The 19,638-nt window shown below is 33.0% G+C and overlaps 1 protein-coding gene across 3 annotated transcripts; it reads right to left on the reverse strand.

Moving 5' to 3' along the window:
• Nucleotides 1-307: 307 nt before the first annotated feature.
• Nucleotides 308-6,628, reverse strand: LOC123881679. 3 transcript variants are annotated; one of them, XM_045930403.1, is made up of 6 exons: nucleotides 5,581-6,628; nucleotides 5,016-5,116; nucleotides 4,352-4,440; nucleotides 2,360-4,231; nucleotides 1,986-2,169; nucleotides 308-1,039 (listed from the first exon to the last, which is right to left on the reverse strand). In XM_045930403.1, the coding sequence occupies exons 2-6, from the start codon at nucleotides 5,065-5,067 to the stop codon at nucleotides 429-431; spliced, it is 2,808 nt and encodes a 935-aa protein (XP_045786359.1). In that variant the 5' UTR covers nucleotides 5,068-5,116; nucleotides 5,581-6,628; the 3' UTR covers nucleotides 308-428. The 3 variants fall into 3 exon arrangements, with proteins under 3 accessions (XP_045786359.1, XP_045786367.1, XP_045786374.1); XM_045930411.1 differs by having other exon boundaries at nucleotides 5,016-5,755; XM_045930418.1 differs by lacking the exon at nucleotides 5,016-5,116 and having other exon boundaries at nucleotides 5,581-5,749.
• Between the last annotated feature and the right edge of the window lie 13,010 nt (nucleotides 6,629-19,638).

Genomic DNA, 19,638 nt, shown 5'->3' on the forward strand with positions numbered 1-19,638 from the left:
GTTAATACAAAAAAAAACAATCGAAGATGTTTGTCATTATTACCGTGCAAGATTGTTGAAGAGAATTTTGGGGAAACACTATGAAACTGTTTTTATTTTCCATAATTTTTTTAAAATCAATTCCCTCCAAAAACATAGTTTGTTTTACCTCCGGGTGGACAAATCTGAGTTGGAAATAAAATAAAGTAAAATAAACTAAAAGGTAGTATTTGTTTAAAATCCAAGTTAATCTACCATGGCTATCTCTCTTCCATTCAGTAATCACATCCTCATAAATGTTGAGTAATTATCATCCATTCGGTCAAAATAAAAAAGGAAAAATTATTATCCATTAATTTATTCATCTTCAGATGAAATTAACATTGCCCTATTTGATTTACATCACTAGGAAACATCTAAGGACACTATTCTCTCGGGCTACAAAATTTCTAGATACCGACTATTTCTGCAACTAAATCATCTAATATCAATCTCTCAACTTCTCTGCCTATTACATCAATGTCATCTCTCAATTTCAACCATTGAGACTCCACAATCAGCAACTTACCCAGGACATCATCCTCTACCTTTCCTTGGCTCCCTAGCATCTGGAAAAGACCATCTTGAAGCCCATTAATCCTTTTTGATCCAAAACTTAGAGCTGCATTTACCATCCATGGTTGTGGGTTAGTAGATTGCTCATGAATCTTGACGATTCCTGAATTGATGCGGTCGAAAAGCAATCTTCTTTCAGACTTTGAGCAAATGGTCCGATCATTGTACTTCTCTTCGAGTTCTTCAAACACAGAAAGACTCACAGGGCTTTCTAGAGAATGCCAAACTTCCAAAACATTATCAGTTCGAGCCTCAATAATAGCAGATTCAGACAAGACATCAATAATGTAAGAAGACTCCCAGCTATCTTCGGTTCTCCATAATGCATTGCCTTCTAACATTCCAACAGCTGCTTCCCCGCCATCTTCATCACTTGAAATTAGCATAGGTCCCTCCACGTGTTCTTCAGATTCCAACTTCAGCAACTGGAGTTGCATTCGAAGCCCTATACCAACAGTAAAGGTTCATTACAAAGAGGAAACTGGAAAAAAAATGCGCCAGCATCACAGACAAACTCAGAAGAAACATCTCTCTTCAAATATAGAGCTAAATAAGAAATTGATGAAAAGTTCTAAGCAGAAGACGATTAGAAGTATGAGCTTGTGCTGGTGATTTATCATGTCTAACAAATATAAGAACTATTCAAATCAAATCGCAACTATCGCATATAACATGATTAGCATGATATTGTTAAGATATACTAAGACCTCAAAGGCATTAACATGATTGGCCAGAGATTGATGAGTTCATCATTAAGTTATCGACACTGCAGTTTGTTTGCTTTTTTGCCCACGAAACACACCTTGCTATAGTTAAATAATAAATTCTCTAAAGCAAAAATCTAAGATTGGATATCACAATTCACTTCATCTTTCTACATTACATACCACTTTATATTTATTATTATCAAGAATGTGAGAAGCCTAAAATGGAAAATTACATCAAAATTTGCTTTTCAGCCGATTGTTAAACCGTCATATATAGGGTCATGCTAAACAGTGTCCCTGGGGCACTAGTTAAGCATACTAAAAAAGGAAACAAATGATAAAGTTAATGATGAGAGAGAATAACTTTTCACATCATTAAAACATTGAATGCACAATTTACGAGATAAAACTTATATATTTGTATCCTTAACTAGTGCCCCGGGGGCACTGTTTAACATTTTCCATATATATATATATAGGATGTTAATAAATACTGTAGGGTTTGGTATTACACAAACTATTTAACTCTTGCTGTTTATTGGTATGGAAATTATAAGAAAACGCGTGGCAGAAAGGATTTAGTAACTAAAGCAAACAATTATGGATTCAAACATAAGGTGAGTCTACACAGTACACATAACAGTAGCATTAAAGAATAATCAAAATAAATACCAGTTTCCTTACCTTGTAGGTCAGCACTGACACTTCCAAAACATTCTGAGCAAGATGACAAATCATCTGTAAAAGAAGGATCTAAAACTGAGATCGGACTGGGCTGATCAGCATCTTTACAGCATGGAGATTCAAGTCCAGGCACAGGTGCTTCAGGGAGGACTGAAATTCCACCAGTAGAACCAGCTGATGCATCCTGAAATATTACAACAATATCAAATTAGAACAAGACACTTAACAGAACATTGAAATATTTAAACTAGTAATTACTGGCCAGAATACTTAATCATTGACAAAATAGAACTTTTTTTTTTTTAGCAGCATTGACAAAATAGAACTATCCTCTTGTAACTTATCAAGACACAAGACGATGATCCAGGAATCACCTTATCTGAAGAAGGTTCAGAGTTTTCATTTGCAGCATCCTTAATATCATCATTAACAGCACTTCTATCTCTAAGGGTCTGATCAAAGGCTTCAGGGGTCAGAACCTCTAGATTGGGTGCATTTTCTTCAAGATTGATCTTTAAGTTATTTTGAACTGCATTTAAGTCTGGAGAGAACTCGCTAACTTCCTGCTTCAATGAAACCAAAGACAAAGACTTCTTGTGACCAGATATTGTGCTTCTAGAAGTCATACCATGTCTATGATCAAGAGTCTTTGTCGCTCTTCTCCTCTCCCTTTTAAGATCCTTTGGCACCATATATCGATCATTACGAAGTGCTTCAGCACACAAGTATGTTCTAGGATTTCCAAAGACAGTAGCAGAAGCAGGAAGAGATTTTGACCTTGACAAACTTCCAATGCTTGCATCCCTCCAACCATCCTTGCTGCTGATACCCAGTGGTTCAACCCACTCAGAAGGTTCACCCTTGCGAGCAAACTTATCATAGAAACCTTCCCCACCAGTCATGCTGTCAAATCGTGTACCCTTCATTCTCTTACCAGGGAATGCTAGCATATCACCCAGTGTGCTGCTCCTGCTGGTGCCTTGCACCTCTTGAGACTTGTGTGCCATCTTCCACCTCTCTGATAATCTCTTCTTTGCCTCTCTACTCACAGATGATTCACTAGAACGCGGTGACCGTCTGCTACGTTTATTTAAGTCAAACGGGTCACCCGAAGTTGCTGTTATTTCCTCTGGAGATTCATTCCCAGAAACACTGCTTGAACTATCATTTCTAGTGTATCCTTTAAATCTAGAAGAGGAAGACAACGTGCAACCATTGCTCAAACTGTTTTTCATTTGCCTAGTTACTTCCTTTGCAATCTCTCTAGATTCTAAAGAATTGTGTCTATAAGACCTGGCACTGTCAGGCAAATTTATTTTTTGATACATTTCAGTACCTCTAAATCTGACATCTGGAAATTCAGCATGATTTCCATGTTCTGACATAAAACTACGTGGAGAACAAGGTGATGATTCAATTCTGGTACCATTCTGCAATTTTCCAAGATTCGGTTTTAGGACAACAATTTTTGTTGGGACTGGACCTTGTTCATGGCTACTCTTAAACTGGTGCTTTGATGATCTTGGTGAATTATGCATCACACGTCTTTTGTCAAATTGGCCATGATAACCATCACGCTGCTTCTGATGAAACCTATTGTAATTCACCTGTGTTGTCTCCCTATCTGATCTCCAATTGAAATCATGTTCGAAGTTCTCCATATTAGTTGATTCTACATGACTGGAATGTGATTGGAAAGGGGTATCTTGCAGATCATTCAAATGCTTTTTAAACAAAGAATCTGGCCGCTTCAAGTACTTTAGCAGAAGATCCTTGTTAGAGTCCAAAACCTCAAGTGTATCATGGAAATCTTTTGAAGACTGAAAATCCTGATAAGTCGCAAGGCGTTTGGCATCCATGAACTTCTGTTCAATAAATGACATTTCATCTTCATTGACCTTCAAGTTTGAAGATGAATACCTACCGCTCTCTACCTTCGGGATCTCTGAGACCTCAAATACATCCTTAAATTCTTCCTGATCCCTTGAGCTTCTCCTAGACGACCGGCCTTCATTTACTGTTCCTCTGTTTCGAGTTTTCTCCAAAGGTGTTGACTTCTGTAGATCCTTGTGCTGCTTATTAGTAGACTGCTGTGATGGAAGGCCATCAAGCCCCATCAATCTAGCTATAACACCCGGGGAACTTCTTTTGGATTGAGTCACCGGTGACATTTCTTCGGCTAACAACTTCTTAATTGGAGTTCCAACTGATTGTTTAGAAGATTTCCACCCAAATTTAAATGAGAACTGCAAAATTCAGCAGAGTTAAATGAGAACATTCCTCATTTATGAATGCCATAACAATGATACCATAAATTCATAATCAACTGTGAAAGTACTAAGACAAAAAAGGGAAAACCAGCTCACCGAATCTTTGTCTGCAACCCCACCACTGGAAGAACTAGAATCAGGAGATAAATCAGGATGTTGTCGCTGTTTAGGAATCTGATCTTTCCCTGAAAATGAATTAAACAACAACTATATTAGCATGTAATGAAGATTCACAAGAATATAATATAATTGGAACAATTAATTAAACATTGATGAGTAAATAAATACTGTTCAATAACAACAGTAGAAGAACAACACTCCAATCCATTGTGCTTCAATTGAGATATGGAGTAATGTATAATCAAAGTACATCACAATCGATGAATAAATCATGATGAAGACTAACAAAATCATGGCAAAAGCACCGCCAGAAAAGTTAAAAATCAGAAACAATTTGGTCCCTCAAAATGATTATTAATTTGACTTGTGACTAATTTTTCCAATACTCTGTTTAAAATTCGAACTATATAGTATGTTAAATTACTACAAGAGACTAATCCTTGATGAACATAAAAGAATATTTGCTACTAATTATAAATTAAATAATTAAATAATAAAATGAAAAACAAAAATAAATAAAATATGGAGAAATAAACAAATTAATTAAAAACAGTTATGATTTATGAATGTAAAGCTGAAAACAAAGTATGAAAATGAAGTTCAAAATCAGAGAGAGAGAGAGAGAGAGAGAGAGAGAGACCTTGAGGAAGATGAAGTTTGGAGTTGGTGTGGTGAGATTTGATTTTGTCCATAGCGAAGGAATCATGAAAGAGGAAGAAATGCAGATCGAGAAGAAAAACCCTAGGAGGAGAAGGAGGATAGTGAGCTAATTTTGGAAATAGATATTATTATTATTATTATTATAATGAAAAGAGAAAAAGGTGAGAGAGCGTGATAGGCGCGAGGAGGAGACAGATTGAAAAGAAAAGAGAGAGAGAGAGAGAGAGAGAGAGAGAGAGAGAGAGAGAGAGAGAGAGAGAGAGAGAGAGAGAGAGAGAGAGAGAGAGAGAGGTGATGAATGATTTGAGGTAGTAGAGAAAGAAAGAAACAAGTAACTAGAAACTGTATTAGTGAGTGGGGGAAAAGGGGGTGAAAATAATGTGGGAGAGAGAAAGGAGAAGGTGCATTAATGGAGACCCGTTATTGGAGAGACTGACTGAGGAGAGGGGAGAGAGTGGGGGTTAGAGAGAGAGAGAGTAGTAGTATTTTTTTGAACTTTCAAAATACTCTTTACCGAAAATGCTGACGACATAGATACAACAAACCTTTTCTGGAGTGAAAGTCTGGGCGGGCTACTATAGTATAGAGAGATAGAGAGAGAGTGCCGTGATTCGTGTGAAGCTTGCTTGTCTCCACCTCCTCACACGTGTGTAAACCGCCTCCTTCCACTCTTTCTCTTTTCCTTTCCTTCTCCTTCTTCCACTGCTTTACTAGTACACTAATTTTTTATTTTGATTCAACTTTCCTTTAACTAGTCTAATTCCCTAATTGAGGCGGATTCTAGGGTGGGTAAGTGGATTAGGTCTCCCACCGTGGGCAAGCTGTCTGAACCGTTGGATGAAAAATAATACCATGCACCATCAGTACCATATTTTTTTTTCTCTCTCTCTCCCCATCATTTACTGGCTTTGTAACTCTATTTTCTTTCATCTCTCCATTCAATTGTTTTTGTTCACAGATTAATTAAACACAAAATTCACAACTACTTCTATAATTTGCTATTTCTTATGAAAACTTCAATCTTCAGCACAGGTAAAGCTAACATATACAAGACCAATTTTTACCAAATAAAAAATACAAGACCAAAGTCAAATACAAAGCTTCACAAAACAAATACAGGAAATAAATAAAAATGGCACCCCAAAAGAAACTAAAACACCCAACATCATGAAAAGCACCAAGACAAAGATGATTCCAAAGCTAAAACAAAACACAAAACATTAGTCTTTAAAGCAACACACCACCCATAAACAAGATAGGTTCTTTAGTTGATTTTGTGTTGGAATCAATAGGCCTTAAATTGATTTTGTTCTTCGATTGTTTAATTGGATTTTTCTATATTCACTTATGAGTATTTTATATGGATGTATAGATATAGTGATTGGTTTTATATATATATCCTTGGTTTGAAATTTGAATAAAATTAATAAGAGATTAATTTGGGAGGTTTGTGTATTATTATTTATTTATAGAAAATAAAGAGAGTGTGGATGTGAGTAGAAGAAAGGAAGCAAGATACAAGAACAAGAAATGCAGACGGATGAGAGAAATGATGGGAAGAGAAAGAGAGAAAAGCATAAGGTACAGATGGTGCATGGTATTATTCTTCATCCAACGGTTCAGGCAGCTTGCCCACAGTGGGATACCTAATCCACTCACCCACCCTAGAATCCGCCCTAATTGATCCGTGGCAAATGTGGGTTAGAATTCACCAGTAAAAATGTAAACAATTTTTTTTTTTTAATAAGATAATTCACTAATGAAAATTAAAATAATCTTTTACAATCTTTACTTTATTTTTGTGTGTGTATATACAAACTTAAGGATATTTAAAATAAACTAGTTTAAAATAAATTAAAGGTTTTCCGGTGAGCTTAGCTCAATTGGCTGGGAGTCACGGTTCGAACCTCGTACACTACTTCACTTATCAATCTTTAAAAGTGGAATTTCAAGTCACTAAGCTACCTGACCAAAAAAAATAAAAGAATTAAAGGTTTTGTTATATTCGCAATGCAACAAACTCAACTTCGAGTCATGATATAAGATAGTTAGATTTATTTTTTAATAAAACCTAAAATAGGTCACTGGTAAGATGATTTTAGATAATCAATTTGTGAATGAAACACAAACTTTAAATGCAGTTTTGGTCCCCTTATTTTATAAATATGTGCAATTTTTGTGCCCCTATTTTGTTTTGCACAATTTTGGCCCCCTAATTTTGAAATTTTTTTATATTTAATTAGTTATCCTCTTCATTTAACCTTCAATTTTGATGACTTGACATATTCTTTAAATTACATGATACATGCTTATGTTTAGGAAAAAAAACACGACTAAGAAGAAGGAACGGACACTCTTAATATTTTTTTATAATTCTCTTAAATTTAATTTTAATTTCTTAGTTTATGTTTTTTAATCATGTTTTCAATTTAAGAAATAATAAAATATGATTTAAATAATAAATAAATTTAAATATGACATGACAGTCCTACAAGCTTGTATCATGTGCCATTTCATTTAAAGAATGTGTCATGTCATCAAAATTGAAGAATAAATAAAAAGGAGACCAAATATCTAAAATTTTCAAATTAGGGGATAAAAATTGCGCAAAAAAATAAATAATAAGAGGATCAAAATTGCTCATTTTTCAAAATAGGGACCAAAATTACACACAAAAAAAAAGTTATGGGGACTAAAGTTGCATATTTTGTATAATAGAGATATCAAAACTGTATTTAAATCTAAAAACTAATATAATAAACGCGGTACGCCACCACAACAACTGCACGTCCTATTAAAAAGAGAAACAAGTATATATATATAAACATTATTTTCATTGCAACAACAACACACTACAAGAAAACATCAATTTACCAACGATATTTATTGGCGGTTAAAGCCCTCTGTAAGTTTCTGGCGGCCTAAGCCGCCAATAAATAGAACAAACCATCAAAAACTTAAAAAATAATAATTAAGGGACCGTCTTTAAACTTACTTGTGGCCTTAGTCGTGGCAAACATGCAGTAACATTAGTGACGGCCCAAGCCGCCACAAAATGGAAGGAACGTTACACTTACTGGCGGCCACAACCGTCTATAACTTGCTTTTCACTTAGTGACGGTCCAGGCCGCCACAAAGTGTGCCAGAGTTAAAAAAAAAAAAAACTGTGTTGCCTTGAAAACAGACCAACAGTTATTGTCGGCCTTGGCCGTCGCAAAGTTGGAGAGAATTAAAAAAAAAAATCCTTGATGTCGTTCTTTCCCATTCATCTTTCTCCATTCTTTCTCTCTTCATTCCTATTCATCTTTCTCCATTTTTTCTCTCTTCATTCTCACTTCAAAACTAAAATCACCCCCTTCAACACAAACAACATAAACATACCACTTCAAACAACACAAAAACATCACAAACAACACAAAATTAAAATCAAACCAAAAAATACATATACACCTCCTTCAAAATCAACCCATAAACACACAAACATAGAATCAAAATCAAACCCAGAAACATCTCATTCAAATCGATTCGCAATCAGTGCTTCTCAATCTGCTAACCCGATTCAATTTTTGTGTTCTTCATCTTCAAATCGATTTTTGTGTTCTTCATCGGTGAAAAATTTGCCTTCCTGGAGAAAGAACATGTGGTGGCTACTGAATGAAAAATTGTGGCTTCCTGAGATTCAATTTTGGCCTCCTAGGATGTGTTGCTTGAATCTTTGGGTGATTGGTGTTTGAAGTTGGTTGTTTATGATCCAAAGATCAATACTTTTAAGTTTATTAAGTTTAAAAATAATGATAGTGATTGTGGCTTCCTGAGATTCAATTTTGGCCTCATGAGATTGATTTTTTTTTTAAAAAAAATAGTATAGAAGTTAGTGGCGGTCCTAGCCGCCAATAACTTAAAGGCTGACACGCCATGTTTTATCGGCGGTCTAGGCCGCCAGTAAGTGTTCTGCAGATTGATATGACAGTTGCTGGCTTATGACGGTCTAGGCCGTCAGTAACTTCCGTCACGCCACTTTCTGACGGTTCTGGCCGCCACAACACTTACCAACGCCCAATATATTGGCTTTTAAGACCGCCAGTTGGCCGCCAGTAAATGGCAAGTTTGTGGCGGTTTTTGTCACTTATAGAGGGTTTTTGGCCCCCAATAAATTGCTATTTTCTTGTAGTGACAACCAGGGGCATATCTTCATTGAAACCGCAGGGAGCCACGACACCTCTCAGATATTTTATATATATATTAATTGTATACCGATATGATATTTGTACCACTCAGGTATCTTATATATACACTATATTAGACAAATATCTATATCTATATATATATAAATCCTAAATAGTTGTGGAATTGCCTATCTAAACTCTAATCCACAAATCAATGAAAACCTTTCATTTAGCCACATCATCAACTTACATCCATTTAATGTGGGGTACTATTTGTAATTATTATTATTATTATTATTATTATTATTATTATTATTATTATTATTATTATTATTATTATTATTATTGTTTTTGGTTATTATTCATTTTAAATTTTTTTGTTCATTTTATTATTTTGTGTATTTTATTGTCTTTTTTTTTCAAAAAAGTTAATGTTTTTGCTAATAATCTATTGTCCAATCTTTGTAAATATAAGGAGTTGGTCGATTGTCAGGACTGCTTTCTAATGTTAGTAAAAAAAATATATAAAATAAAATTTACTAATGGTTGTTATGCCCTGTATGATTTTTTTCATATTCCATATTTGAGTATGAGTTAAGTTGGTTTATCTTTGCTCCAATAAGTTTCAAATTAATATAAATGTCAAATTCGATAATACAGTAATTTTTTGGTAAGAGATAATGAAGTAGTTTATCTAACTCATAATCCTCCAATGAGATTTATAATATAAATAAAAACTTATGTTTCAACATCGATTGTTTTCCATGGTCAATGATATGTTGTCATTTCCATAGTTATTTTGAAGAATGAGTTAAAGATATTGCTAATCAATGTTAATGAAGAAGATACCAAAGTAACTCCAAATGTCATGTATAAATAAGTTTTTTAAATGTATAAATAAACATCTCTATATATATATATATATATATAATTCCTAGATAGTTGTGCAATCACTCATCTAACCCATAGTTTTAAAAATCGGACCGGACCGGCCGGTCGGACCGGGAACCGGTGGGGTGGCCGGCTCGGTTAGCATGCAGAATCGGTTCTGCTTTTAAACCGGAGAAAACCGTTGTGAACCGGACGGGTTGATGGTTGAACCGGGGAACCGGGTAAATCCGCGCGTGAACCAGACCGGTTTGGAGAGGAAATGAATTATTTCAAAAAAATCCAATTATGTTGGATATGGGAATCAAACACGTATCCTTTCTATACTTTAGCATAACAATCACCACTAGGCCACTTGCATTTATGTGATATCCATTATTACTAAAATATATTTAATACTATTGTACTAGTTATAAAACACCATGACATTCCTTCAAAAAAACACCATGGCATATATATATATTAATAAATACATTGATAATTTTTTTCCTTATTATTTTAAATTTAATTTTCATATATATATATATATATATATATATATATATATATATATATATATATATATATTCATTGTTTTATTTTAATGTAATATATTAAATAATATTGTTCTAATTAAAAATTATGATATAATAATACTTTTATTGACTAAATTATAATATTATATGGTGGGATATGTGAATCAAAATATAAATAACGATAAAATGAGAAGTTTTTGTGTTTTTTCTTTTAAATATATGAAATTTTATTTAAAAAAGTTTGAAGGGAATTTTTTTTATTAAATTTTTTGTTATGAAATTCAAGTTAATATTTTAAATTTTTTATATATGCCGGGTCAATAGTCGTGCGGTCTGACCAGTGGCCCACTGGTCAGACCAGTGAACCAGTGACTCAGTGCCTCGACCAGGTCGATCACCGGTCCGGGTTTTAAAACATTGATCTAACCACAGTGGATGAGTATGACCACAAACCATTTTCGTAGTGACATGACAATTTATGGATTACCAACTTATTTTGATAGATGCAATAGGATCCATTGTAATCTTTTTGAAATGTATAAATACATCTTTAATATTTATCTTAGACCATGTACAATGGTTTTTTCCATTCAACACCACTTTTTCACTTCCTAACACTCCACATCATTTTCTCTTTCTTCCACCTAATCATTCAACACACATTCAACTTTTATCCTCTCCAATAGTTTTTTCATTCAACACTCTACCCCACCATTTTCTCTACCCCACCACTTTTTATTTTATATTCTTATTTAAATTTATATTTTTGTTTTTATGATTACATAAAATTACAATTACCGATTAAAATTAAATTAAAATAATAAACACTTAAAAATTTATTTTTTAGTTTTTTTTAATAAAAATAAAATTTATTTAAATAATTTATACGATACAAATCATTTTAACTTAATTTAAAATACAACACACAAGTAACGTAATTAGTACGATACAAATAATTTGAAATGCAATACAACACACAAGCAAGATAATTATTACGATACAAATAATTTAAAATGCGATACACACATAAGCAACATAATCAGTATTATTGAGATCCATTTCACTAAAAAAAGACTAATACTTCAAGATTAACATTAATATGAAGATAATAATAAGATAATTATAGTGAAAAAATCCGTTTTTTTTTTCTGTGTTCAAATCAAATGAACCAAGTCTCTATTTATAGACAAAAAAAAATCATGAATTTTGGTAAAAAAATAAAAAAATATTTTGCGATGAAATAATTGAGGTCAAAGTATTAATGTGATAAAAATCTGCTCAGCCAATCAGATTTATACATGTGTCCCTATCTTCTTCTCTCTCCGCGTGATTTGTTTGCCCACTCTCCCTTTCGCGCGTGAGATGCAAGCGCCTGTTTTGGCCAAATGAAATGAAGCCACGTGTCCCCTCCGTCAGGTTCAACATGTGTTGAAAACTTTCAACTCTTCCCTCCTCCACATCATCTTCAACACACTTCCTCCAATCATTCAACACTCTAAACACTCATTCAACACCATTTTAAACTCCCCATTGCATGGTCTTATATTTACATCACTTATTATTATTATTATTATTTTTTTTTGTTGTTATTATTATAATTTTCATAATACATATTGTTTCAATTTATACGAACAATTTTTCAACATTATAATATAAAATACCGCATAACAACCGTGCATCGCCACGGGTGTGGGACTAGTTATAATGATATTTGCATCTAATGTAGTGGACAAGAAATTGCTTTTTTATATATGAGGCCGAAGGAAATACACACAAACATTATCAACAAATGATACAAATACCATGAACCACTTTATAAAGCGGTCAATATTAGAATTTACGTTATTTTTAATATAACTTATAAATTTTTGGCACCCCCACAAAATCACCCCAAATCCACCACTAACAACAATGGGTTCTGATTATTTCTTGTTATCAAATCACTAGTGCACACACTTCCTATTCAAAGAAGAAAAAAAAAACAACTATTTGTTCACATATTCCAAAACAGAATCGCACGCCACCACAACAAGAGCCTTGTTTTTGTTGCAATTAATTTCCTTGAATTGATCAACATATCAAACCACAACATAATCATGAACAACAATAACAACATCTTTGATTGGATTTGGATCAACAACAACAACATTCAACAAATAATATGAGAATAAAAGGGTTTTGTGATTCTTTAATTATGATTGATAGCTGCCGGTGGTGTGTGAGGTGAGGCGACCACATTTGTGTTGCCATTACGTTGTGAAGGAAGCATACTTTGTTTCTCTGTACGAGTGTGTGTAACCGTAAGCAAGAGAGGAAAATTGGAAAGACTTTTGGCTAAGGGTATAATAGTAATTTCACACTATAAATTTTATTTTTAATTGGGACCGGTCGCGGTCTTGCCGAGCTCAAACCCAACTCCGCCCTTGCCCCCGCATTTCTTGTAAAAAAAAACTTTGCAACATCAAAATCGGGGTCCTAAATCCCTCCTAAAAATTGTGTCAAACCAATAAAATTAAAAATTAGAACTAAAGGCCCCCATTGTCAAAAAAAAAAACCGACAATTAGAACTAAAGGCCCCCATTTTTATAAAAGATATGCCTGGCAATTATATATAAAAAATTTATAAGAATTAAACTTAAAATATATTCAATTTTATAGTGAGTAACTAAGGTATTTTAAAGTTTTATTTGATTATTTATAGTCTTTTTTGTATTTTGTCAATATTATAAATGTCGATATATATATACATGAGTTTAATTTTGTGGTGTAAAAAAAAACATTTCTTAAAAAAAAAAAGTGTTTCCATTATTGGTACGTACATATCATATGGCAGACAATGCATTTTGTGCGCTTTTTATGTGAGAATTGGACAAAATATATTGGGATTAATGATAAGGACAAGATCTATTTTAGATTAAAAAATTCAATAAATAATAATGATTTGGATTCAAAATCTATTACTATTTTAATAAACAGTATCCAGCATCCATAATGCATCTTCTTCTCCCCATTTATTTTATTTAAAATAAACAAGACAAAGGAATGGCTAGATTACAAATTGCATGCAGCCAAAAGAATCATTTAAATTTTGAAAGTGTAAAGTTGCTTATAAAACACACCATGCATATACAAAGTCTCAGGTTCGTTATTGTTTGTTTATGCTGTGATTTGCTTGCAACTTGACGTACTCATTTGTTTTGTTTTCGGGAGGCAGCCTGATTCACCGGTTCCGTGTATACGGATTTGTGTATAAACCACGACACAGCAAAACATGTTTGTTTTTTAGTGGTAAAAACAAATATGCATGTTTGTTATTATATAAATAGATAGATATTAATATAGTCTTAAAAAAAATATTGGTATTGTTATGAAAGGTCAGAATTAGATGGTTCATCTAGTGGATCTAATGATGTTGCTGATGATGGCGATGATGAGTTCAGACACAATGAGAAATGGTATTTGCAAAATGTTAATACTTTAACGCTTAACTTAATAACTGCTTAAGACGAGATTATATGAAATAGGTGACATGTGTGTAACTTGTGAATAGTGCATATTCATGTATATATAATAGATGGGTGCATAATCGTCTAGTAGGCCTCAATGTGTGAGTGAAATGAGAAATGAATATCTCATGAGAAAGTTCAGTGGGCAGTAAACATAATAGTATGATGGACTTGTGGATGGATCATTTATACGCTTTAGGTGAAGTTTTGGCGCGATATGCCTATAGCGAAGCCAGGGGTGGCCAAGCAGGGCCATGGCCCACCCCAAAAAATTGGAAATTGCTTTGATACCCATATACATATATAAAATTATGAGGATATGGTACATATACTAGTAAACGCACTTGAATATCACTAGAATGTAGTTGGCCGAGTGGTTGAAGTTGATGTTCTTATGGAAGGGTTGTTGGTTTGAGTCCCCTCCTATCTGGATTTTTGAATTTATCTGTTTTGTTTTTTGTTTTTAAATAAATTTTGCTGTGTTGAATTGTCTTTTTTCTTTAAAAAATTTAATTTTATTGTGTAAAGTGGATTTTAAACCCGCGTCAATCGAGACATTATTAAAGTCTTAAGTAACTAAATTAATCACATTATTTTTGTAAAATTAGCTTTTCATATTTATATATCCATTATTATTTTTTGTGTGAATAAAGCACAACTTTTTATCAATTAAAAATAATTATTCTCTTTTGATTCATATTATTTATTTTGGATTATATCATTTTTTTAGTATATATGTAATATAATAAAAAAAAATATGATCAATTTTATGCAAGTATTAGTTCAAACTTTTTTTTTTGACAAAAGTATTAGTTCAAACTTAATTATTAATTATTTTGAGTCACTTGATACATGTAAATATTATCTTAAGATACACACTTTAATTTTTGAATGACAAACTTTTTTTTAAGGGAGTAAACTTCTGGTATTTCCCCTAGAGTGATTAACTTTGTACTTATTACAATTTTAATTGTTATATATAATATAATTTTCATATTTAATTTTTATAAATTTTTAGCGGCCCACCCATAAAAAAATTTCTGGCTCTGCCATTGTGCCTTTGTGAGGATGACATAAGCGTTGCTAGACTTAAAGTATACAATATATGGATCGTTGACTAGTCCGAAACAAATATAATAACGATTAAGTGCATGTTTAAATTGATAGTGAAATAGTCGATATATATTGAAAATTTATGTGATTTAGTAAAAGTTATGCTTTAAATATTTCTGGCATTTATCGTAATGTAATGACTAGTATACAAATTGAATGAATATGAAAGACAAAATTATCTTTTTTGGGGCCTAAAATTAGGGTTTGGGCCGCTTTATGCCTGGACCGGCCTTGCGAAATAATGCTGAAGTTATTAGGCGGGATAGTATGATTGAAGTTCGATCTTCATTATGTATGAGTTTATAATAATTTTGTTATTTCATCTAATTCCAAAAAAAAATAATAACTGCTACGAAATTATTGGATTGCTTTGTAAGTGGGTCCAAACCAAGTTTTTTGTAAGATGAAAAAATGAAATAGTTTTGTAAAAAAAAAAAAAGTTAGTTAAATCCATATAAAAACTGGGTTTGTGATGTGAATGGGTCAAAATGCCCACATCGGTGAGAGAAAGGGATTGAAATAGCAACGTGAAAATAAAACAGAAGCACCGATTAGAGCTAAGCGATTACAGGAGAGATGGAAAAAAAATTGGGTTATAGTAGTAGATGGTATAGGCAACACAATGAGGCAGGTCAGAGACGAATTACTTACACACATACTCCCTCCCTCCGGTCCTTATTATAAGAAACAATTTGGAAAAAACACACATACCAAGAAACCTTATCTTTCTTAATAAAAATTCTAAAATTTTACAATCTATTCCAAAATTAACCTTGGTGTATTAATTTATCCTTAGGGAATATATCACTCTAATTAATGCATAACTTTAGAATGGATACAATTTAATAAGGGTAAAAATGGAATTGTAAGAATAAATTTAATGATTGTTTCTTATAAAAATGACCAATTTTTTTTTTCAAATTGTTTCTTATAAAAAGGACCGGAGGGAGTATATTATTAGGGTATACTAACTAATGTACACGAAACATTACTTAAGGAAGCAAAAGTTAAATCTTTTGTATTGAAAAATTTACTTCTAAAAAATTAACTATACAAATTTTAAAATATTTTTACTATACCGAACCTCCTTAACAATTAACTAATGTCTTTGAGACAGACATTAGTTAGCATTTTTCATATTATTATTACTCGTAGTATAAGTTAAAAGTGATAGTTACCGAATTATGGACCCAAATTTGGTTAGATGATTGACTTGGGACAACATTAATTGGTTGTTCTACATTGCTCAATTCCCTTTGCTTCAACTTTTTTATGGTAGGGGCATCTTTGGGTTTCAGTGTCCTCTCTCGACGGATCCAAAGGAATAGACGTCATAACAACAATAAAGATAATTCTAGATCTGTCCCCAACATATTGAGATTAAAGTTGCCAAAAGCAACATGTGGCATTACAAATTACAATGATTGACCTTCTATGTGTTCATCTTATCTTTTTTTTTTTGTTGGTAGAATCATCTTATCTTATTTAATCATAAATAAAAAAATGCTAAACTATAAGAAAACTAAAAGAAATATATTTGTCTTGAAATTTCTATAACAAACATCCATAAAAAAATAAAATTGCCTTAAATTACTCTTTTGTAGCTCGTGTACCTTTTTATCGTTTTTTTCTTTTGGTGTAGTAACCGTTATATTTTGTTTGTCGCTGATAATAGGGGTGATCGCGGTGCGGTTTGGTTCGGTTTTGAGCATAAAAGTCATCCTAACCGCGAGATAAAAATGCATGCGGTTCGGTTTGGTTCGGTTGATTTTTAAAAAGTCATCCAAACCAAACCAAACCAAACCAATGCGGTTTGGATCGGTTCGGTTGATGCGGTTTAAAACATAACGATTGTACCGAACAATTTTAAGCATAAAAAAAAAATAAAAAATTGAAGTTCCAAAATAACATTGTAGTACCAACAAAAATTATTTATCCAAAATAACATTATAGTAACTTACAATTTTAAATATATAAAAAAATTGAATTTTCAAAATAACATCACGGTACCGATAAAATTTGTTTATTTAAAATAACATTACAACACCAAAATAAAATTTCAGTACAAAAAATAAAAACAACTTGAAGTTCGATTAATTTGGTCGACTGACTTGGTAATTGGGCATGTATATTGGAATATAAATATATTTTCTTTTACGATATTGGAATATAAATATATAATAGTAACTTAATGCGGTTTTTGCGGTTATCCGCGGTTTTTGCGGTTTTTGCGGTTTGCGGTTTTGCGGTTTGCGGTTCAGTAAGAAAGCCATCCAAATACATCCAAACCAAATGCGGTTTTTGCGGTTTTCGGTTTGGTTTGGTTCGATTTGCGGTTTTACTTTTGGATTGGTTCAGATACGATCACCCCTAGCTGATAATATGGCAAAGCTTGCAAAATCATGTCCAGAAATTGGCAGAAAGGAATAAGAAGAAGGGGGCTACCAAAAGCCACTGTGGTTCTCGAGCAGCTGAGTCTAGGGTAGGACTTCATGGGTTCTCTTCCCCTGGAGATGCTGGCTCTCCTCGGGGGACTCCGTCGAAGATGCTTCATCAGGATCGAGCCTATCGTGGAGCTCACCGAAGAGATATATGTCTTAGAGGAAATTCTCGCTTCCTACTTGTTTTAGAGTAAAGTGTTTTTTCGAGAAGGACATCGTCCTCGCTGTGTGTATAGAAAAAGACCGAGGAGGTGGCTAAGCTAACCAAAGAGATGGAAACAATGAAACTTAATCATGCAGGCTCGAGCATATATAGACATAAATAATCAAGCATCCCCCGTTGTTGCCTTCCCCTTCCACATGATTGGGTTCCTCGTCTCGCCGTCAGACTGACATTATGGATTAGACAATCAAATGGCTAGCAAGTCCGTCCGTAGTTGAACAATCCACATGGAGGGTTGTACCTGCAGATGCTCTGACACACAACTCAGTAAAGGTACAAGTTAAAAGTATGTAGAGAATAGAATACCCGACCCTCTGATGAAGATGGTTTATATATAGAGCCTCCTAGCGTTGGACCAAGGGTCTTCATTATGGGTCAGGTTTATCCACCCAGAATGGATGACTCCTAGGATTTCTACGTAAATGTAAAGATGAGTTGTTCGTGCTCATCATCCTGAATCAAACCGCTCCGATAATCACACGTATCGAATAAATTTGGATGACCACGTGTCCTGGGACAAAGCCGTACTTATGAACAAAATTGATTTAAAACATGATTTTCTTAAATATAAATTAACATGAAAAATGCACGACATTAAATTTTGTCTATGGCTAATGATACTTAACAAAATAGAGTATTGGAATATTCATCTAAATAGAATATGAAATTCCAAAACACGAGTTATGAAATTTTTTATAAGAAAATATAGAAAAAATTACTAGTTAATGCTTCTTTTTTTTTTTTTTTAATAATCTAGTTAATGCTTTTCTTTTGACCGGCCTGAATATATGTCACATCTTGAATCAATGAATCGGTAAGATTTAGGACGAAAACCACAAAGAGTTCAGTTAACCATCTTAATCACTTCCATATAATACGCATTAAATTAGAGTTGCCTAAAACACTCAAAATCTAGGCCTATAAGTCAAAATCATGCAATATTTGATTTAAAGAACGTACTTCCAATAAGTAATTGCTCTTCCATATTCTTCCTTTCTATGAAGAATATGTTAGGTTTGTGTCTGCTCTATACTAGTATATCATTGGCAACTTTCTGACTAAGCACAACTTTGCCACTTCTAATCCAGCTTCACCAGCTGTTCCCTATCTGCCACAAACTCCAAACAAAATCTCAACTTTGCCACTTCTATTTACTCATTAATAATTTCTGAATAATGTATTTTTTTTTACGAACAATAATAATTAATATAATTTCATTATTCAATGTGGTAACAAATTGAAAGTATAGCGACTAGTCCATAATATGACTGTCCTAGCTAGTAAGAGTGTGAGTAATCAAGTTTATTTGTTGTTGATAAACTTTATCATAAAGTTTGAATTAAAAGATAAAGTATTCCTGATGTTATAAATGAGAGAGCTAAATTCGAAGTTTCCAACGCATAAATTTTGTATCGTGTCTACCACATCTTTGAGTCAGTTTCAAAAATAACATGTGTAAATCCTCTATGCTTTATTTCTTTGATTGCTTCAAGCACAGCTAACGCCTCGTCTTCTAATATAGAACACTTTCCTCGCTTCTAAGTGATGTTAATAAGTAAATAAAGCGTACAAACAAAATTGAAAAATAGGGATAGAAAGGTGGGTTATAGAGGTTGAGATTTGAAACTTGAGAATTATGAGAGTAACGCCTGTTTGGTTGCACGGTGAGTGCACCAAAATGCACGTTTATGGCTAAGAAAAGCAATTCTATCATAATAATTATGTTTGGCTTCATAAAAGGCAACTTGATT

This window comes from Trifolium pratense, linkage group LG1 (assembly GCF_020283565.1).
Source record: "Trifolium pratense cultivar HEN17-A07 linkage group LG1, ARS_RC_1.1, whole genome shotgun sequence".
Taxonomy (NCBI): Eukaryota; Viridiplantae; Streptophyta; class Magnoliopsida; order Fabales; family Fabaceae; genus Trifolium; species Trifolium pratense.